This window comes from Phoenix dactylifera, chromosome 6 (assembly GCF_009389715.1).
Source record: "Phoenix dactylifera cultivar Barhee BC4 chromosome 6, palm_55x_up_171113_PBpolish2nd_filt_p, whole genome shotgun sequence".
In the NCBI taxonomy this organism is placed as follows: domain Eukaryota; kingdom Viridiplantae; phylum Streptophyta; class Magnoliopsida; order Arecales; family Arecaceae; genus Phoenix; species Phoenix dactylifera.
Genome location: NC_052397.1, coordinates 12,173,111 through 12,195,735, shown reverse-complemented (window position 1 = coordinate 12,195,735; position 22,625 = coordinate 12,173,111). Strand labels below are relative to the sequence as shown.

At 37.8% G+C, this 22,625-nt stretch overlaps 1 protein-coding gene across 1 annotated transcript in view; it reads right to left on the bottom strand.

The window, feature by feature from the left end:
* Nucleotides 1-1,419: 1,419 nt before the first annotated feature.
* Nucleotides 1,420-22,625, bottom strand: part of LOC103715930 (carotenoid 9,10(9',10')-cleavage dioxygenase) — a 32,938-nt gene continuing 11,732 nt past the window's right edge. Inside the window, exons 3-16 of the mRNA XM_039127444.1 lie at nt 17,031-17,371; nt 15,404-15,474; nt 14,671-14,685; nt 13,554-13,665; nt 8,205-8,304; nt 7,968-8,030; nt 7,576-7,686; nt 7,308-7,492; nt 7,004-7,139; nt 4,610-4,727; nt 4,429-4,530; nt 2,778-3,029; nt 1,881-1,992; nt 1,420-1,660 (exon numbers count right to left, since the gene is read on the bottom strand). Of these exons, the coding sequence (XP_038983372.1) occupies nt 1,631-1,660; nt 1,881-1,992; nt 2,778-3,029; nt 4,429-4,530; nt 4,610-4,727; nt 7,004-7,139; nt 7,308-7,492; nt 7,576-7,686; nt 7,968-8,030; nt 8,205-8,304; nt 13,554-13,665; nt 14,671-14,685; nt 15,404-15,474; nt 17,031-17,267 (1,644 nt within the window). The 5' untranslated portion in view covers nt 17,268-17,371 and the 3' untranslated portion in view covers nt 1,420-1,630. The remainder of the gene's footprint in view (nt 1,661-1,880; nt 1,993-2,777; nt 3,030-4,428; nt 4,531-4,609; nt 4,728-7,003; nt 7,140-7,307; nt 7,493-7,575; nt 7,687-7,967; nt 8,031-8,204; nt 8,305-13,553; nt 13,666-14,670; nt 14,686-15,403; nt 15,475-17,030; nt 17,372-22,625) is intronic.

The window sequence follows — 22,625 nt, the reverse complement described above, 5'->3', positions numbered from 1 at the left end:
TCACAAGATATCTTTCTCTTCCAAGCCTCTGGCAGCCTTTGCGTCGTCGGGAAATCGGAGGTCTCTTTTTGCCCAGCACGTGTAGAGCACATGCCACCTAGCCTATGGTGGGGGAAGAAATTAAATAGAGCAAAAGTTAGGATTTTTCTAGCCTCCGGGCCTCTGTTGCTCCGACGGCTACAGGGTGCCGCCGAGAGATCCTGAATCCTCCGTTGCCCAACTTGTGCAAAACACACACCGCCAAATGAACCAGACATTACATTCTAAATGCTATAAATGTGAGTGCTATAGTCCTTTTGAGTTTTTCTTTCACGTAGCAATAAGCTCTATTATTCCATTTCTCCTTAAATTTGCTGCTCCTTTTCTATGAATTGCATCCCTATTACACAATTTTAAAATTTTCTTCAACTAGCCAACCCCTACCTCTATGTGCTTGTTTTGTGCTTCGAGGCTATTCGGAGGGAGCAAGGATCAGCTGCATCTTGGGCATCCTTGCTGATTATCTGTTAAAAAGGGCACTCTTGCTCTTAAGACAATGCCTAACACTTATCCAATACACGATGTCGATTGTTCGTTCTAATTTCTAAATTTTTTAAATAATTTTGGAGATTTTATATTAACTATTTGAACCCAAATTTTGAAGAATTTTTCCAGATTCATGGTAGTCTTTTCACCACCAAGTAGCCCCAATGCAAACTGAAGTCTAAGACCTTCGAGTTTTTTTTTTTTTTGGAGGGGGCTGGGGGTTTAGATCGAGCTTTAGTGTTTACCCATATACTTTGCACAGGTTCCCCTAAAATGAATAAGATTAAATAATAATAGAAAATTATTTCGTAGTTGTAGCCTGACAACAACTTTGGTCCCTGGAAGTCATATAATCTTACAGGTAGACTTCTAAAAGTTCCATCATCCACCAAAACTAACCAGAGCCATGTTTTCTGAAGTAATATGCAATTACATTGTAAATGCTGATTGATTTTTTTGGTAGTAGGAATATATTCATTACGAGCATTTCAGAACATTTCAGAAAGAATAAGGACTTGGCATGTTCTCTCTTGCTAATGACAATTAGCAGAACCAAGATTTCTAAATTTCCTTCCCCAGGTTCATAAGAGGATAATGACAGGAGACGAGGGTAACCTTCACAGAAGTAGTCTTGGTCCTAAATACCTATATAACCCAGTGCTTTTTTTCTTCTTCTTCTTCTTCTCTCATTCCGACACCTTACCATATTCCCAGCCTACCCCACCTAGGTCAAAGGGTAGGTTCCAGAGCAGACCTAGCCACCACTTCTCGCAGTACCAGGGATTTACTGATTTGAGGTCCAAATGGAGGGCTTTACCACCCCCAACGGTCGAGAGATGGTACCATCGAACCTAGAGCTCAGCAGTAACTGATCACAAGTGAAAGCACATAGTGTTGCACTCCTAGGAAACTACATGATAATTGAATATATAGACTGATGACACAAGTTTATAATGCGATACATATAATACCCAGATTAACGGTTCTGGTGCAGATCAATGGTATTCAAAAGTAGAGCATGCCCAAAATACAGTTGTAGCTATTATATCCTGGGCTTTCACAATCTACTGGCAAAGGGTTCTGCACTACAGAGAATCAGCATCACTCACGCTGCTACTTGTCTCTGGAGTCGTTCCTGGCAATTGCCAAAAACCTTCTATAAGTGAACACTGAAGTGAAAATATCAGGCATTTATAGGCCTCAAAGAAACTTGAGTGATTCCAAGTATTTCAAATTCTGCTGGCTCTACATAGGAACCTCTTTGAAATTAATTTGTCAGACAGTTTACTTGAACACTTTCTTATATCTTACTCCAATAAAGGTATGGGCAACAGCTAAGAAATGTTTCTACTAACCTCTGTCACAAAGAAGGCATGGAATCCATATGGAACTCTATTTGGAAGCTCCACAACTGCCACAGGATCAGCAGACATCGTCTTCGCATCAATGACATTGACTTCAGATTTCCTTCAGCAATGAAAGAACGGATATTAAAAGAAGGCCCTCATCGACAATAATAAGGTAAGTATGACATCATGAATATTGGAATGCCATATGAAGTACTCTGATACAAAATGATGAAAGTGAAACAGGCATTGACAATGAAAGAACAGATATTAAAAGAAGGCCCTCATCGACAATAATAAGGTAAGTATGACATCATGAATATTGGAATGCCATATGAAGTACTCTGATATAAAATGATGAGAGTGAAACAGGCATTGACAATGAAAGAACATGATGAGAGTGAAACAGGCATTTTAATTTAAAAGTGCAGTTATCTTATTTAAAGTGAATGCCAAATGATCCATCTTACAAATATTACATGAGAAATGATTCTATAATCTCACCAAGGTGATCCATGAAAGGAAAATGCCTTCAAAATGCAGAAACATCATTTAAACATTAACATTGAATGATTGAACTGTTCAACTTTTGTTAGGAATAAAAGAACTTGATTTTGAATGTTCCAATAACATCTGAACAAATCCACTGGTATCACCACCTTAGGGCAACAAGATATACCATAACTGCCACTATAATTGGTAAAGAAAAACTGTTTATCCTTTTCAGTACAGCTTCTAAAAGCTCATAAGAACATAATGCTTTCCTCTACCTAAAAATGAGACAATCATTTTTGACTCCCAAACATAGATATTTCCTTCCATAGCAGATGTCTCGTGCATGTGCGTGCGAGAGAGAGAAAGAGAGAGAGAGAGAGAGAGAGAGAGAGAGAGAGAGAGAGAGAGTACCCAGTGTTTTCATCATGTACAAAGAATATTAAATAGCCATCATCCTCTTCTGAAGTGATGCCAGGTTGGCGAGGCACGAATATTGCCTCGGAACCATATCTAGCAGGTCCCAACTCAAAGATGCCTTTCACATTTCCTCCTACTTCAAGCTTTTTCTTACCAGGCTCTGGTTCCGCATGCAGATCAAATTTGATAATGCCCTTTACCTTTGTAATGTTGTCAAGTATAGTGCCATAGACATATCGTTGTTTCCTGAATTTTAAAAAAGATGATAAATAACAAAGTATTGTGGAAATAGATGTAAGAAGTGATTTTAGTTCCTTTGATAGCAAGGACAAATTTTACATTAATCAGTATTAACATCATAAAGAAAAAAAGCAATTTACATCTTTTTCCTGAACACTATAAACACCACTGCACTATAACATTGCACCTATAGGTAACCATAATTTTAACCACAAGTATTGCCCCAACTATCTAGGGCTGGACTTATGAATCCTTCTTTACAAATCATTCCAGTCAGATAAAAGTTGCACTAGAGATGGCAATCAGGTCAGGTCTGGTTAGATATAGGTCGGATCAGATGCAGGTATGGTAAAAAATTCACCAACTTGAACCCGACCTGTTTACTAAATAGATCAAAAATTCATATCTAAATCCGACCTATTTATTAAACAGGTAACCTGACTTAACACGCATAACTCGTTTATTAAACATGTCAAGTTAGGTTAAACGGCTTAAACAGGTTAAGCAGATTTTTAATGGATTAAATGGATTTAAATATATTAAATAGGGTAAATCAATCAGATTAAACAAGACAGAAACGGATTAATCAAGTTTTAAATGGATTAAACAGGTCCTAAACATGTTAAATGATCGAGTCATGACCCAACCCAATTCCTAAATAAATCAAAGGTCTAAATCTGAACCCTACCCATTTAATAAATAGGGCTAGATGGATTGACCTGTTTATGAACCAAACCCATTTACGTCTAACCCAAACCTGCATATAGCTAGTTGTTTACGGATTGGGTCATAAATTGCCACCCCTAAGCTGCACAACTTTTTTTTTGTTTGTTTGTTTTTGTATATTTTTCGCCCCTTCTCTTCCTGGGAATCTTATTGTAGCCTTGTCTCTTTCCTAACCACTAATAAGCCCAATTAAATCTATCCTCTGACATAATAGGAACATCACAACATGTAATAACATGGATTAAAACATAACAATGCAAGGTTGCTACTATCTACTTAATTGTTTCTGTTTTACAGCCAAAGCCCCTAGTGGTACTATAACACGAAAGGCACTTTGAAGCATTACAAGGTCAAAACTCATCGCAAACTGTTGGAGACCGGATGAAACTCCTGTCAATTTTTCAGATGTCAGCAACTCACTTTTCTTGGTGGTTCAGAGCCCAATCAGTGACATGTGGAAAGGAAGTATAATAAAGGCCCAGTTGGACTTTCATAATGTGTAGTTTCACTTACAATAGTTCTAACAGAAACCAGAGACAAGCCCACATACCAAGATAAGAGCAACCAAAAATTTATGTTCTAATCTGAAAAGGGTCATACCAGTTAAACTGCAGTTTAACAGTTTACATCTGTTACATTGTATTCCCCACTGTCATGATCTTAATTGATAAAACAATACCTTCCAGTGTAACTCTCGTTGATCCGAGGAAAATCTACAGCAGAAACTGATAGTTGCTTTTGTGAAGCAGCACCATTTTTCATATTGAACCTCATTTCGTATCTGGCAAAGAAAGAAACAGTTAGACCTCAAGAAGCACAGCAGTCAAAGTAAAAGCTATTCAAAATTGGGAACTGCATACAGTTCGTTTTTGAAATTTTCAAGTTGGTCTTTCATAATTCCATTGATCATGTCCAAATCTGGATTCTCTAGGCGGCAAGTGATCAGAACGACCTCATCGCCCTCCTCCCAAGCATTTGCTGATAAAAAAACCCAAAAAAACCTCAGAAAGCTTATCCAAACAAACTTTCCATGAGCCAAAGCTAGTGTCAAACTGCTTTGAAATGTTATGAGTTCTATCGAGTATCATTTCAAATAACAAAGTTTACAGTCATCTTGCATTAGGCAAAGAAACAATCAAGATTATAGTTTAATTCTTGCTTGCAATTGACTTACTTTAAGTAGATTGATTGATCAATCCAAAGACTTAACGTATATCATTCATTTAATCTTTGATCAACAGAAAATTTGGCACAAAGTAGACTAAATAGAATACATGACAAAAGTACATTGACTTATATAAATACTTATCATTCTTTTGCTTCATGTGTGTCTAAACTGGTTCAAATTTTCAAAGACTACGGATGAAGATAAAAAGCTCTGCAGAAGGAGAGCAGGACAAATCTGCAGATACGAGTCTAGAGAATTAAAAGTCAAAATGTAAAAGAAAGTTTATGGTAGTGTTCCCTGTTTATCAATATTATAGGAACCAGTAGAGTCATTCAGGCAGCAGTAAATTTATTATGTGTGGCGGCAAGGAAACAGACATAATCTAACGAGGGAAAAGAACAGAAGTATACTGCATCATTTTGCAAAGAAAAAAAGGCAATATGTATACTATAACGTAGAAAGAGAGTTTATTCCTTCTCAATTTCGATTGGTCAATTCTGTCAATATTTTTTAACAAAAAGCCCTTTAATACCCGCCTGCCCGCCTGCCCGCATTGCTCGCTTTTAGTCTTGTAATGACTATTTCTAGTTGTTATACCAGAACATACTGGATACTTTGGCTAATCATACAGATTCCTACAGTTAATTTGAAATGCTTATATAACTACATAAGTATGAATATAGAAATAATACTATAGTACCTTAGACATTAACAAGAATTATTAAGACCATCGAATTGATGAGCATTATTTCAGTCCCTTTACCAAACCTACCATATGTAAAATGCACCTAGATTGACAATAGACAAGCTGTTAGACTAAAAAGCCATAAAAATTTCCACAAAAAATACAAGAGTTCTTTCTGCGTGACTTATGTGTCAGGTTATCCCATATTACCATGCATCCCAGATAGAATAATATTATTTTACTGGCATTGCTTGGTGCTGTAAAATGACTACAAACTTAAAACGCTAGAACATTATGAATGATCATTAATTTGGCCTGAAAAGTCCAAAACTATTTTTATTATTTTATTACCTTTTCATGGCTGTTAAAAACCTTAAACTGGGAAGTAAAGCATAATGAAAACAAATGACAACAGTATTAACTTATGTGCATTTAGCACCACTCTCAAACTTAACTGTATATTTCCTTCAACAAACAATTTCGACCATTAATATTTTATGATAAGTAATTATTTTCTTTATTTCTTTAGTTTTTCCCTTCCAAGAAAATTTACCTTCAGTATGTATCGTACAATAAACAGATACAAGTTGTGTATGTACTCCTGGTAAAAATAGGAGCACCCTATTCCATTTCATCATTCAAGAACAACAGAAAAAGAAAGCCTTTGAATATTGGGTATCTGTTGTTGGCCGAATACCACTCCAACCAACAGTCATAATTTCTTCGCATGTATTTAAGAGTCCCTTCTCCTTTCCTCTATTGCAATGGCTTGAAATTACATATGTGTTTTAACTATTTGTTGATTAAACAGGATATCAATGCATATTCATATTAGTCTAGGTTCTTAACAATAATTTTAATTTTGTTATTTACAATTGTTTTGTTTTTGTTTCTGTTCTGTGGTCTTATATACCTAGCAGAGCACGTGCAGAGCACGTGCAAAGCACATGCCATCTTACTAGTGACCAACGCATTGACAATGTCAACAGGATGTCTAGGCTGAAAGATGCAGCTATCATTGTCAACCCATCAAGACCAACAACATTTGGCAAGAGACAAGTAGGTGCAACATGTCAATCAACAGATTCCATGAAACTCTTGCAAAACGAATCCAAAGCAACCACTAAACTAAATGATATGCCACATATGTATTATATCTATGGCGCATATAGACAAGAAGGAAAGAATGGAAAAGATATAAACTAATTTAAGAAGAGGAAATAGAAAACAAAAAACTTGTATTGATGACTAGCTAAATTCATGTATACCAGCACGACTAATCTATACCAGTACGTCAAGCCTCACTAGAACAATTATAAGATTATGTAGTTAGATTTCTTGCTCATGCACCATGCAACATCAGGAAGTCAAATAACAGCCACAACAAAATGAGAGAATTACCATTATGAAAAATGAAGCAATTTGGAAGCTCAAACCATCTAATATGATGATCATCCTTTGCATATCGTGGAAGTACTCCAAAGCGAGCTTTCTTTGTGGTATCGAATGTGAAGATTAACTGTCCTTTCACCATTTCCTGGAAATAAATAAAAGGAAAGCAAGATCAAGAACCAAGAAAGTGCAGCTAAACTGCATGTCCATTTTCAGAACCAGAAAACACAAGTTATCCTTCCTAAAAGCATAATAATATTGTCTTCTCTAGATGAAGAAAATATGATAGTAAAACATATGATAATTCTAGCACCTTTGGTCGGAAGAACAAAGGTAGGTCCATGAAGATGGCATAGTTTTCAGTGATCGCAAAGTCATGCATCATGACAGGGTCAGATATCGTTATTGGTACAGGATCAAGCATAACGCCACCCTTAGAAATGACTCGATAAGTACAATAGGGAGGTGTGTGTGAATATCCAAAAGTAAACATTTCATCTGCATCAAAGAGTCAACATAAATCAAAAAGCTGTCATATTATATGCCGCAATAAATAAAATGGTCTTTGGCTTCAGTCTTACCAGTGAAAGGGTCAACCTTTGGGTGAGCAGTGAATGGATGTGCCAACCTCTTGTCATAGTCCAACATCCCAAGGGTTTGCAAATCTCCATCTTCTAGAACTTTAACAACATCTGTAAAAAGCAATAAACGGAGTGCTGAATTATTAATTCTGAATAGCTCAAAAGAAGCAACAAGCCAGAAGATAGGTAAGCGCTAAATTCTAAACTGACTGATGGAGAATAGCTACTTGTAGTATGTAGATTAATTTTTATTCAAGAACTTCGATGAGTGGTCCGTGGTCCACTCCTATGTGCAAAAGTTGGATATACCGACTTTTTGGAGGAACTAATATGGAATCTAGAATGTCAACAAATATATGATGATGATTTATTCAATTGTTAAAAATACTTACATGGTTTATCTGCTTCTGACAAAGCCAAAAGTTTACCATGATGGTATATAAGAGCCGTATTACCTGGAATCAGATAATGTCATGAATTCAGTCACAACAATAATCAAGCTTGGCCTCACCAAGATCATAGCTCAACATATATTTTGGTCTTGATGACTTAAAGGCGTCAGTCTCATAATCTTTTTCTAAGGTGGAAATGAATTAGCTGATTGACCTTCTTAATATGACAAGACCTACCTGTTCCTGTTCCATATGAAACATCCAGTACTTTCAATTTTGCTCGAAGCAGTTGCATTTGAACCATAAACAGTCCAAATAGTCCCTTGAGGTCTCCAATCTGAAGATGTAAAAACAGCACAATTAAGTGCTTCACCATGATTTTACCAGTATGTCATGAACAAGCAGAGTGACCATGTAACAGTATGTCAAGAGTAAGGCTCTAAGAGCACCATGACATAACCATCCAACCTTATCCCAACTATTCAGGTTCGGCTAAAGGTTCGAAGACAACTGATGCAAAATTTTTGAAGAATGCAGAAAATTTAGGTAGTCTTCTACTGGTTACGTCTTACTTTTCCACAATATCCAGTGTCAAGATGCCAATATAGACACGGGAAGATCATAAATCTACAAAGAGAGTAAAGAAAATTGCAGACCTCTGATGTAGGTTGAGAATTGAAAAATCAGATTCCTCAAAGAAATTATTTTCCCTATTCTGATTCTGTCATGAAGGATGAGATCTCTGAGAATGTCTTAATAGAATTAGAGTATGGTTTTTTTTTGAGGGTAGAGTATGGTAGATTATGTTTAGATGTGACTGTGGATCGTTCTACGAGAATTGAAATTACTGAGATTTAATAAAGAATTTCCAAAAAATAGTTATAAAGCAGCTTTATTGAACTGATGATAGTGTTGGGCACTTGAAAACACCAGTTGGGCACTGAAGAACACCTTTAAGTATATTTCATACAATGTCTAGAGGAGACAAGGGTGTTGAGTTTGATCTTTGCTAAAAATGAGGAACTTGTAGAAATGACTAAATAAGAGGATGGTTTGGAAAAAAACTGGTAAAGGCCAACTAAGGACACCATAAGAGAAATCACTGGAAGGCAATCATCTCTCACTAAACTATTTCTCAGTGCTTAAGGATCTCCATCTCCAGTTTTAGAGTTAACAGAGGATGACTTCCCGTGAGAATGATCAGAAGAAACTTCATTTTAAAGGACCTGGCCTTAGGAATGAGTCACTTTTCTGCAGGATGCATCTAGGAGAAACCAATTAAATGGTATAATTGTTGTTGTTAATATTGTTTATGTGTATGTGAAAAGACAAAGCTGTCATGATATTGTCATGACCTATACCACTTAAACTAAAAATCACGTGTCTTTGTAGTCTCCAACCTATGCATTAAATGAGTACAAAAAATGAACAGTTATAATTATGTAAGACCATGTTTTGCTATGATCTAAGCATTAAAATTTATTGATTATCAACCTATGTATGTTTTAACATATGTAAATTATGATCAATAAGTTGGATTCTCAATTACTATGTAATTTAGTATACTACCGAATGAATTGTCCATTTTGTGTCCACATGATATATAGGTCAGAGGCCACAAAATACGTAATATTTGGTTTTTAGGATTTTTAATAGTGTAGATCATAATAAATGGTGGAGACTTTTGATTTAAACAGTCCATTTTTTATTTTGGACTTGAGAGGAGTATATACTCTCTCCTCTTGAAAGAAGCATAGTCCATCCCTTCATTATATGAGTGTACAACATACATGTATATATACATATATTTATACATAAATATGTACAAATATTTATGTATATATATGCACATAGATACAAATATATACACATATACATGTGTATACATACATATACATATAATATATATATATATGTATGTATGTATGTATGTATGTATGTATGTATGTATGTATGTATACGTGCATATATGTATATATATAGCAACCAGACATGTGCAATGCATGTTAAAACATTAACAAAAAATTCAAGGAATTGAAGATAAGAGAAAGAAAGCATGTGGCTTAAAGAAAGAGAAACAATGTTTTTATTTATTTTTTAAATTTTAAAAAGAATCCAATCAATTGGAGAAGTGGATGAAAGATAGATAAAGTTCAATTAGTTTGGGATGTCCAAGAACAATTGGAGATACAAGTGCACGCTAGTTATATATCTAATTTCTTAATCATATTTTTCTGCAGATATTTATGAAAAGAGGAACTAAGGGTATTCTATTCACAAAATTTGACAAACAGAATCTAGATTGGCATATTCCTCTCTCATTTAATAATATAGACACGTATATGTATACACATGTGTATACCTATGTGTATATATATATTGATAGATGGGTATCTTAAATAAATCAAGAGGCCATATTTAGTTGGTGCCAAAAGAGTTGACTCCTACTCCTTTATTTTCCTCCGGAGCAGTGCTGCATAATAATACTTGACAAGTTCTTGTGATTACACCCTCTAGATATGGTGGCACTTGGGAACAACTAACCTATAACATGTTACAGTCCCTCATTTTCATTCAAGAAGAAATGCTTAGATCAATTGCCCAACGAAGTTGAGTTCTAGCTACATTGCTTAACAAATTCGTGGACATATTGCCATAATGGTGTATGAGGCTATCCAAACTTCCTAAAATTGCAAGAGGAGGTTGGTTGTCTATGCACAACTAAAAGCACCGATGACAAACCATGCACGTAGCTTAGCATTAGACCCACCCAACCCAACAAAGTTCAATCTGAAAGTACCCTACTTAAGGATTATGATATCTTGAGTGTTAAAAGCCCTTTTATTTAGAGAGACAGACAGAGAGAGAATGGTGGTCCACGCATGTTCCAACCCTAACTATCAAAAGGCTCTTATTCAATACATATAGGTTGATTTGTAGCAAATTCAGTTCTTATCTATACATGGCATCCAAAAAGTAACTTGTTTGTGGAATTCAGTTGAATGGTCCAACATGAATACAGCTTAGTCTACACAATTCTTTCCTCAGGCGTTAGTATTTGAAAGGGAAAGGAATTGGCAAATTCTATATGCTGGTTGTCATCAATTTCCACCACGCGTTGCTTCCATAGCTGAAATAAGGGCTTCTTGGAAGGTATTGTGGTGGTGTGCACCAAGTTTCATGCAACTAAAAAATGGTTGGATGGTGATTCAAAGACGGTGATCTATTGGATTAGCAAGTCATCCATGGGCAACTACGTTATCCTCTTCTTTTTCATATCCTCCACATAAGCATACAGTGTTATTTTTTAGCATCTCATGTACATAGAAAAGGTAATCAACTTGCTGACTAGCTAGCAAGTTGGGATATGAATAAGGGTATGGATGCCAACTGTTTTTTCCTTTCCCTCTCAGCTCCCATCACTTATAGGGTTGATTGGATAGGTGTTTATTTTTGAGTTCATTTGAGGGTGAAGTATATGAAGGAATTTCTATAGGTTGTTTAAGCTCCATTTTGGCAATATTATCCTTGATGAACATTATTTTTAACTTGTTGACTTTAATACAATGGATTCCAAGTGTTTTAGGTGTGTCATTGATGCAGAAATGACTAACTTTAATCAAATCATCCAACAATAATAGTTCTTTAAATATCAATTTGATAGCTCATGAGTCAATATCCTTTGTAAGTAAACAACTATTTTATTTTATTTTATTTATTGGCCTTTGTTTACACATTTTTAACATTGAGAATGAAAAATGATTGTTAGACAGTAGCATCACAAGATGATGGGGTTGATAATTTTCCTATTGGCCAAGACTTGACCAAGTATACATAATTACACATCATGTCAATGTTCATCAAGATTGTTATTAGAGAAAAAAAAGCATTTAAGATAATCAGCTCTCAATCTTCTTAGCATTACTCATCAGTGATAAATTAATGATAGAGATAAATTCCTCAATCTAGTTGATAAATTCACCAAAACTGCATGCTCATAGGACAATCCAATAAGTGAAAGTTCTGTGTGCTTTCTTAATAGGCCATATGGAGAGCTTCAACAAATCTTGGTCTAGCAAGGGTTTGTAAGCTATGCCTAAAAGAAGCCTCAACATTTGCAAGGACCATCAAAATTGCACAATATACGCTCTAAATATTTACATTTTCATTGCAATTATGATTAGTTATCCCTCTAGGATGATTCAATTCATATAATAAATAACCTATTCAAATCAAGAATCTTCTAAACATTTTCTCATGCCTGAAAGTAAGATGACATAAAGATATTTGGAAGAGTACATGCTTCACATTTCATGGTGCATAATTAAATTATGAGGTGCCAAAATTTAGGATGACGAATAGAAAAAAATTTGTGCAAACACTCAAAAATTTTAGTAATTTCTTCCAAAAAGATAAATCTAATACAAACCAACTTTTCACGTGTAAAGCACCAGCTTTCACTAGTCAAAATAATAGTGAAAAGTACATCATGAGCTGAAATCAGCCAAGCAAATGGATCACATTGTATAAAGTCAGTTTGCTCTACAACATCATCATATTCCTTTTGGACAGTGTTGCAAGGACACAGACATGAGAATTGGCTTTAGACGCATATCTAAGTGTTTGACTCAAGAAAAAGAAAAAGTAAAAGGAAATGGAGACTCGTAGGAAAAACTATATTAAACCAAATTAATTATATTAACTAAATTACTCGAACTTTTAAAAAAATGTATAGTAGTAGCTCAGGTATTAGCTCAAGGATTATATCTAAGTGTTTGTTCTCATCCAAGCTCGAAGATTAGCTCAAGGATTCAAGAAGCATGACATTTGCAAAATCATCATGATGCTCACATCCTTCATCAAATTATAAAAACAATAAAGAGCCTGCTTTTAACAACACTATGGTGGGTTGAGCTCATTATTAGGAACTCTCCATGGATCATTAAGAGCTACAGCCAAAGAAATCTATACGTATTTAAGAGCATATCCAACTCAGACATGTATATGACATGGATTCTTCCAGGTGAAAGTGAGAGTCCAAGCAACACAGCTTTTGGATGATGAGTTACAAGCTAGTCGAGCTTTATATCAAGTCAAATTGATCAAGCATTCAGAGCAGCAAGTAAGCTCAAATTTTGGTCAAAATTAATTAGGTTTGACCCACTATAGTGCTCATTCATCCAGTCATTTTGACAGGAACACTAAAAACAGGCATCTCATGAGGAAGTAGAGCCTCTAGAAATTATGCAGAGATGTGGGCCTATCCAGACAAGACTACAAGGCACCTAGCGCCAACAGAAATATTAGCAAGAACATAGATGGAACTCAGTGTAATTATCTGCATGAGGTTCACGGTGCAGGCCAAGCAATAAGCAAGGATATAGATTGCAGGTTAGAACAACATATGAAATTTATTACATTGGAATGGGAACAAGCTAGAAACCCAGGATAGCATTGCCTTGAAACAATTTTAAAGCACTATATATGTCTCGTGTAGCAACTTTTCCTATTTATAAAGTGCAAAGGCAAGCACAAGATGGAAGAAAAAACACAGGTATGGAAAAATGGACTTAATTACTTGTTCACCTTCATAAATTTTGCTCCACCAAAAAATTCTTCTTGTTTCAGTCGCGAAGTCTTAACATAGCGTGAAACATAAGTTGCTTTTCCATCCTTGATGTGCATGCCGTGAATCATTCTACAAAGTTAAAAAGAAGTTTTCCATTATACGTCAGTTTTTTACATATCAGGATCATTTACTCAATTAAACATATGCAACTCCCAGAACCAATGAGTATGTGGCTATCCAAGAGCAGGAAATGTTACAACTTTGAAGAAAAAAATATCTGAATTCAAAGAGCATGGGTGATTTGAAGATGATTTCAATTTACTTCTCTTCAGTAATTCTCCCATATCTCCTCTCCTTGACTCTAGTCCATCTATTTCCTATTCTTACAACTATATATTTGGAAATTGGGAGCAACTGAAAATAGAAGTTCCATGTGAATAATCATGCCTTACAAACAAGTTGCACTTAAATCAAATGAAAAATTGGAAGCTGCACTGCAAACAATTCGCATCTAGTGAAATTCAGAATTGAGAAAGAGCCTATAAAACATACTGTCCTCAGTTAATGCTAAATTACTTTTAATTTTTTCAGCAAAATAAGATGCTTTGAGACTATAAGAAATATTTAGAGACTCCATGAATATTTTAATATACTATGCCAGGATAACATGTAGAAGCATCTAAGCAGTGCCACAGTTATGGTAGAGTTGAGGAACTGAAATGAGAGAAACATAAATTGAAATAGAAGAATTACAAAAATTAGCTATCAAGTAGAAGACCAAGGATACATTAATCATTCTTTATTTGGCACATAGTATTAGCAAAGACTAAATTGTGTTGAAATATCATTCTGGTAGTATCAATACAGTAGGGTCATAACCAGCACACTTCACTTGGAGAATGGATGCACTATTTGCCATCTTTGGATAGCACAACAGAATACAAGGCAATCTCTAGCAGTCATAAACTATGCATTAGATTATCATAAGTAACCAGCCTGCATCAGGAATGTCCACGATCAGAAGTAACCATGAAACCATGTAGCTCAAAATAATCCATATTTCATGAATATTTCAAAAATAGTCTACAACCAGGCCATTTTGGTTCTTCAACAAAGAAGTGAGTAAATACGCACCCATCTCCGTCAAACCTGCACAAAATGAATAAAAAAAAAATAAAGTAACCATTACCTTGAATATGTCTCTAGAAAGCTTGTTGGAACATATGTCCACTACTTGCAACTAAAGATGTCACAGCAAGAGCTCTCTTTCATTATGAATGTAAATATGAATATGATTGCCCTCACTAAGACAATGGAAGATATGCACTGAATTTTGATGCAGAAAGGGTTACATTTAAAGAGAACAGGGCAGGTCAAGAAGTATGACAAATGTCTCTGGATGTATAGAAGAATGAATAATCACAAAATCAGGATATTAAAATAAATCACCAAAAGCAAAAGTTCATAATTCAGCAAAAACTGGGAGAAATTATTTTGATTGTTGGAATGATAGACTTCTGTAGCAAGCTAAAGAATATCAGAAACATCTCCACGCACAGGCAAATTCAGCAACTTTGTTAAAAAGAAAAAAAGAAAAAGAAAAAAGATTGATGAGTTATTAATAAAGTCAGGAATTAAGTAAAAGTATCTAAAATTATTCAGAAACTACTAACTTTCCTTGACTCTACATATGTCATGAGAATTTTTACTGAGAAAAAGCAAACTCATAAGAGGAATTTCCAATAATCAGACACCTTGTGACCAAGGAAAAATGCTGCGTGGTGCATATTTATGTAGAAAATCAAATTTAAAAGGGGGAAGGCGTAAATCTTAAAGTTACGGGAGGAAGAATCATGCAAGAGGGTACCAGTGATATCCCGCCACAGGAACGAACTTGGGATTCGGTCCAACTCTAACAAATTCACCATTCAAGCACTCCTGCCAACCAGATAATGCACACTTCAGGCTATTCTCATAAATCCATTCAGATGCAGAGGTGGTGGTGGTGAAGGAAAAAAGAAAATGAGTTCAAATCCTTTCCAGTTAAATCATGCAATGCCAACTGTTAATCAACCAGAAGCAGGTGATTAAACAGGGCAGGTATGTGTGTGTGTGTGTGTATGTATATAAATCATCCAGCGTTGGCTGATGAATGGGTGATTGAACCAGACCCTCTTTTTACTAGAGAGGACCTGAACTCAAAAGAAGTTCCAGGACTTCTACTCAAAAAGTAAATAACTAGACAAGTAATGATCGATAGTCCTTTCTTATTTCCTCAGGAAGCAACATAACCTATTATTGTCAAGAAGAAACAATCAGAATAAACAAAACAAAAGAAAAATAATTAGGAAGATGAAAATATAAGAAAGAGAGTATTTCTTATACACCAATGTGTCTCAGATAAATAAACCAACAAATAACTGCCCAAAGAAAACCAGAATCTTTCTCCAGAACGGGGGTTAAATACAAGTTGTCCGATAAAAGAAGTGTAAAATTTAGAAATTCAACTTTTACACACCCAATTCACTTAGGATCCATAATAGATTTGAGAATTGTTTTTTTTTTAATAAAAAGAAAAGGATAGCTTCAATAAGAAAAGGATAGCATGGGCTAGAAGACCACTGAAGCGATAAATCATCATTTTTTTATTATTTTGAAACACAGATAAATTAGCTTATTCCCCTTTAATTCAAGCTGATATAAATAGTAAATAAACAAGCACCCAAAAAGAATCAGCAACCCCATCCACACTAATCACTTATCGAATCCAGAAGAAAATTAAGATAAAAAACTAAAACAAACATGAACATCTGATAATATGGGCTAGAAGATCAAGAGTAACGATTAAACAAATCAATCAAAAAACCATTTTTACGAAACCCAGATAAACTAAAGCTGGTTTTCTTTCAAAAAACAACCATAAATCTCCTTTAGAACAGTCGAACCATCCAAAGTATGATCAAATAACGATCTTTTTACGAAACCGAGACAAAACGAAGGTAATTCCCTTCCCCACTTAAAAACCAATAAAACACAAACATATATTCCCTCGAAAAGAAACTGAAACCTCTTCTAGAACAGGATAAAACTGCGAACTTTCCCATTTAAATTCAAGTAACAAAGAAAAAGTTCGACCTTTCATGCTGAACATACCTAAAATCCAAACAAAAATAAGAAATCAAGAAAAAAGAAAAAAGAAAACCTCGGAGAAGAGAAGATGAGCAAAAGAATGATATATAAACGTTTCATAAATTCCCGGTAAATTTTGTTTATTAGAGGAAATTCCAGATAAATTAGGTTATCTCTCATCTCTACGGAAGCTAATACAAACAAATAAACGTATAATCACCCAAAAATAAGCAAAAACCACCACTGAACAAGGGAAAGCTGCAATATTTCCAAAGATAAAGTAAAAAAGAAAAAAGAAAAAATCCCACCTTTTGAGCTGAACTCAGCTAGAATACACAGACAAATCAAAAAACAAAAAAACTCACCGGAAGGGAACCGCGGACGGGGAGGTCGGAGCACGGCGGGGTCTCGTCACGGACGGGGGCGAAGTTGCCGGAGAGGTAGTGAAGGGGCTTCGAGGAGTCGTGCATCAAGTAGACGATGGCTCTCTCGATCAAGTCCACCGCCTTCGAGACCAGGCCCTTCCTCGGCTTCGGATTCACGGCGACGATCCCCTGCTGCTGCTCCCGCTGCTCCTTATCCACTGCCTCATCGGCTCCCATGGCGGCGGCTACTCCGTCTGCTATCGACTCGGTGCACTGGAATGGCAGCGATGGCGGTGGCTTGGGGAAGATGGGGTGGGTATTTGAAGCTGGAGACGTGATGACTGGGCAGTGGATGGAGTGAGCCGGCAGCGCGAGCGCAACGTAGCGCGTTAAAATCCATTAAAAAAAACAAAAGAAATAATATTTATTTATCCATTCATGTCATTGTTATCATCTGAAAGCAGGATTCATTCGAATTTACCATTGGATTGCACAATGGCCGCTTCGGAATCTATACCGAGAGATGAAGTAGAAAATTCGGAATGCGTTCAGATCTATGCAGAAAGCTATCCAACGATTCCGAAAGAAGAATTCGATCATTCTTTCGCGCGAAAGATAAACCCAAACCCTTTTCTCGGTTATCTTTTAGCTACCGTTGGATGGGAAAAGATTACATAGTTTACAGCTCTGCAGCTCAGAATATATATATTTTTTTGGTAAAATATTTCAATCCGCGAACCTAACTCGATTTGCAGGTCGGGTTTGATTTCATTTATATTCGGCCGAACGCTTAAGGATTTATTCTGGTTTTGACCAAAATAAAATAAAACCTGTTGCTGGAAATTGGACCCGGGGGCGACCGTCGGCTGAGGGGGGAGGAGCTTTGCTGCTGGAACGGTGAGTGGCGGTGCGTCAGCTGATGGCGTCCTCCTGGAGAACCTGCAAGAAGCCGGTGGCCGGGATCTCCGGCGCCGGCCCTCCGATGCTTAAGTCAGAGGGAGCTAGTATATGAGTGGAGTAAAAGAGGAGAATGTTTGTTCTTGTGTTTTTTTCTCCCCCCAGGTTTCCTTTTATAGAAGGATATTATACTACCTGGGAGGTGACAGGGCAAATTGTCTTCTTCGTGGTAATTAGGCACGATCATGCTCATTAATGGCGTTGTGGAGGATGAGACCGGATCAGACCGGAGTCAGCGAATTGTCATGGTTGATCGGACCTGGTGGAGTGGTTCAACCGCCGGCCGTGGTGGGCCTGGAGTCCGTAGATAGCAAGTGCATTAATTGCTGAGTGAACCAGTGATCAGGGAAAGCCATACGTTTTGATGGTCCAGTGATTCGGAGATTATCTTGAGCCGTGTTCATTAATGGTTGAGTGCACTGGAGGCCTGCAGAGACCACACGCATTAATGATCGGGTGTGCCGGAGGCCTGCGAAGGTCACGTGCCTTAATGGCTTGACGACGGTAGCAGAGTACGATGAAGTTGGATATCTAGTTGTCAGATTCTCTCTAAGGAATCAGGCTGGGGTCGAATATTTGGACAAGGCATTTTAGGGCTCGGCACCTGGCCGGGTGCCGAGCCGAGCCAGTTGCTCAGTGGGGCGCCTCTAATTCGAGCGTCGCGAGGTCGGCGCGTTCTAGTCGGCGTTTCCTGGTCGGGCGCTTTCTGGTCGGGCGCCTTTCTAGTCGGGCGCTTTCTGGTCGGCGCGACTTGGGTTTTCCCTCGTGTCGCGAGGTTGGCGCCCCCTGGTCGGGCGCTTTTCTGGTCGGCGCGACTTGGGTTTTCCCCCGTGTCGCGAGGTTGGCGCCCCCTGGTCGGGCGCTTTTCTGGTCGGCGCCTTCTGGTCGGCGCTCCATGGTCGAGCGCCTTCTGGCCGGCGCGACTTGGGTTTTCCCCCAACAAAACCTATTCTGGTGGACGAAGTAGAGAATTCAGAACGCTTTCAAATTTGTGCAGAAGGCTATCCAACGGCCCAAAGGAAGATCTGATCCTTTTTTCGCGTGAAAGATAACAACCTGAGCTCTTTTCTCGATTACCTTTTAGCTACCGTTAGATGGAAAAGATTATGTGGTTTACAGCTCTGTAGCTCAGACTAATTTTTTTTTTCTCGGTAAAAAATTTCAATCCGCTAATCTAACTTGATTTGCAGATCGGGTTTGATTTCATTATATCCGATCAAATGCTTAAGGATCTATGCCGGTGGATGAAGTAGAGATTTCAAAATGCTTTCAAATTCATGCAGGGAGCTATTCAAAATGCCGGTCATTCTTTCGCGTGAAAGATACAACTCAAACTCTTTTCTCGATTATCCTTTAGCTATGGGAAGAGATTATGTGGTTTACAGCTCTGCAGCTCAGATTAATTTTTCTTTTTTTTTCGGGTAAAAAATTTCAATCCACTAATCAAACTCAATTTGCAGGTCGGGTTTGATTTCATTACATCCAACCGAGAATGATCAGATTAAGTACATACGCATGCAGTCTTGAACGGCCAGAAATTTTTTCTTGGTATGGAAAGCTTTATCATAAAACTTAATGGGGTTAGAAATAATTAAAATAATCTCTTGGTGAAGAAATATTTGGATTATCGTACTTGGCATTAAGTGTATCTTTTCAAGTTTTATCGATTATTCTTATGTGATTAATCTTTTGGAAGCTTATCAATTGGAGGCAATCTTCTTTCCCATTCATTGAGTGGGTTAAATTTTCTTGCCAAGTGTGATAAAACGAGTGTATGAATGGGCTATAGTATTGATGGATACCGCTAAGCAAAGATGTTTTTATCAAACAAGATATTTCAATGCTATGGCCGTTTGCTTATTCCATGTTAGCTAGGACTCTTGCCTCTCGGTCACACTTTTTTGTCATCTTATTCCATTTATCAACAAAACTAAGGTAGTTTTCCATGAAAAGGGCATGACATCAATTTTTTGTCAGCTTTACTTGTATCTTAACAATAGTAGTCTCTATCTATAGAAAAAAATCTTCAAAGACACCACATAAAATTGGAACAATATAGGCAATATTAGCATGGCATTATAGTCCCGTACCGATTGATAGAGAAATGCCACATAGGTTTATTAGCCTAGATGGTCATCTGGCCAATAGCTTAAGCTTTTCGATTGCGAGTTCATAACCGGTGGCATCAAAGCCAAACCTAATGTATGTCATGACCTTGACAATCATATTGGCTTCTCACTTGGAGATGCCAGGGTTGAGTAGGACCTAGCCATCGATGGCCTCCCTCTCTCTCAATTAGGAACCAGTCCATGATAAAAACGTTATGAGATTTGCTGCATAGTTTTATTAGCTCAGGCTGGTCCTCCATCCAATAGCGTAATTCATATCAATTTCCTTTTGCCATATTAGATAGTGAACATGATAGTAAGCACAATGATATGACATAGCATTAAGTTTGCAAATAGGTTTGGTTCTTGACCCAATTCGACCCGACCCATTTCAACCCAATCAAATCTAATTTTAAGAATTCATTGGGTCGGGCCAGGCTTTAAAATTGGACCTATTCGATATTCTAGGTCAAGTCTGAATTTATTGAACTTTGACTCCACCCAACCTGACCCGTTAGTAAGTTATCTGGGTCTAAGTTGGGTCTGCTTATTTGTTACCCAACCCAAACCCATAGACCCATTCAAACATTTATATATAGATTAGTGACAAGGTTTGCTTTGCCCAATCCCCTCATGCCCCATATGGATATTATTGACCTAGCTGGATCCTTATCAAAGAGCTATTTAGTTAATATTTGTTTCCACTCCCTACAAAAACATCTTCGTCATGAAATGAGAAGAGATTGCTAAATTCTACTACTTTTCACTAGTGTAAGTTCAACTATTACCTATTGCTTATCCTATCTTCTTAATCCATCATCCTTTCATTTGTGAAATGTGCACAAGATTAGTTTCTATCTATTCTAGCTGAGCAGCAAGTTGATGCCAGGTAACCAAATTTCGGGATCTCTTTACTATTTTTTTGATATAACCTTCTAGTTCGCTCCCTTCCAGAGGAGGAGCTTGACGGGGATGGAATGGAAAGGGGTCTGGTTGGCGGAGACGACGAAGCCATGAGAGTAGCCGAAGGATACGTGGAACAAGCGATGCCAAGGGGCCTCGAGCTTGTAGAGGCGGTGGCGGACGATATCGTAAAAGAACTCGGTGGGGTGGCAGGTGAGGATGATGAGGGGGTTCTGGGAGGGAAGAGAGGCGGGGGTGAGGGCGGCGACAGATCGCCATTCATCTTGCGTTTTTAAATCGGTTTGCTCCCCCTTTCTTTGAGTGGATTGGCGACGAGAAACTCAATCAAGAGAAAAGAGAGGATGGATCCAACTGAAAAAGAGAGGAGGAAAGAAGAAGAGGACGAGAAGGAGCAGGAGAAGATGTCCAAATGCAGCTCCGATTTCAAAGCAAGGGACTGGATGGTTCTCATCGATCCATTCCTCCACTCCATCCTTTGCCGCCTCAACACCCTGGAGGCCTTCTTCGCCTTATGCGGCGTCTGCCGAAACTGGCGATCCGTCACCACCCTTACCCCTGCCTCTCTTCCCTCCCAGAACCCCCTTATCGTCCTCGCTTGCTACCCCTCCAAGTTCTTTTACGATATTGTTCGCCACCGCCTCTACAAACTCGAGGCCCCCGGCATCGCTTGTCTCGCGGATCCATCGGCTACTCTCATAGCTTCCTTATCTCCACCAACTAGACCCCTTTCCATTCCGTCCCTGTCAAGCTCCTCCTCTGGAACGTATTCACCGATGCCAAAATCTGGCTTCCCGAATCTCGCCCCTTCGACCGCGCCATCTTCTCCTCCAGCCCTTCCTCGTCCAATTGCCTCGCCATCCTATTTGCAAGCTTCGGTAGTTCTATTCAATACGGTCATATCGGAGACTCTTAGTGGTAAAGTAACAACACCTTGAATATTGATTGAGAGATTGTCGAAGACCTTATCTTCTTTAAGGGCAAGTTGTATGCTTTGACGGTAACCCAGGAGCTTGCCAAAGTTGAGCTCTTCCCTCATCCTAAGTGGACGCTGCTGACAGCTGAAAACATGACAACAGTGGAGATAACGCCCGGAGAATTTTGGCTTGCTGAGTGCGGTGGGGAGTTGTTGATGGTGCATGCCGATCTGGGTGTTATCGCGTTGGTGGTTTTCAATATTTACCGTTGGAATTTTGAAAGCGGTCGGTGCGTGGAGGTCTCGAGTCTAGATGGATGGGCTTTATTCATGGGGCGAAGAGGCTTTGCTGCGTCTATTGTACCCGCTTGCTCCGAGGTCTGGGAAAACTGCATCTATTTTGGGGGACCCGTGATAGACCTGTGGTTTGTATTCTCTTTGAGTAAGAAGACAATGGAGCCTGTGCCTGTCATTTTATTCGGTTTGCTCCACGGTGTGACACTATGGCCAACTGTTTGGGTTTTCCTAAGCCCTTGCTAATAAGGTTGTCCAGTTGCGAAGAAAACTCCTTGAAATTTTAGTTTAAAATATTGATTCGAAAGTCTTTTACAAAGTAGATATTTGCTTAGTAGCTGCTCTGTTTTTTCTTCAACTTGTTGATACCTTCTCTCTGTATGACTCCATTCTTGCGAG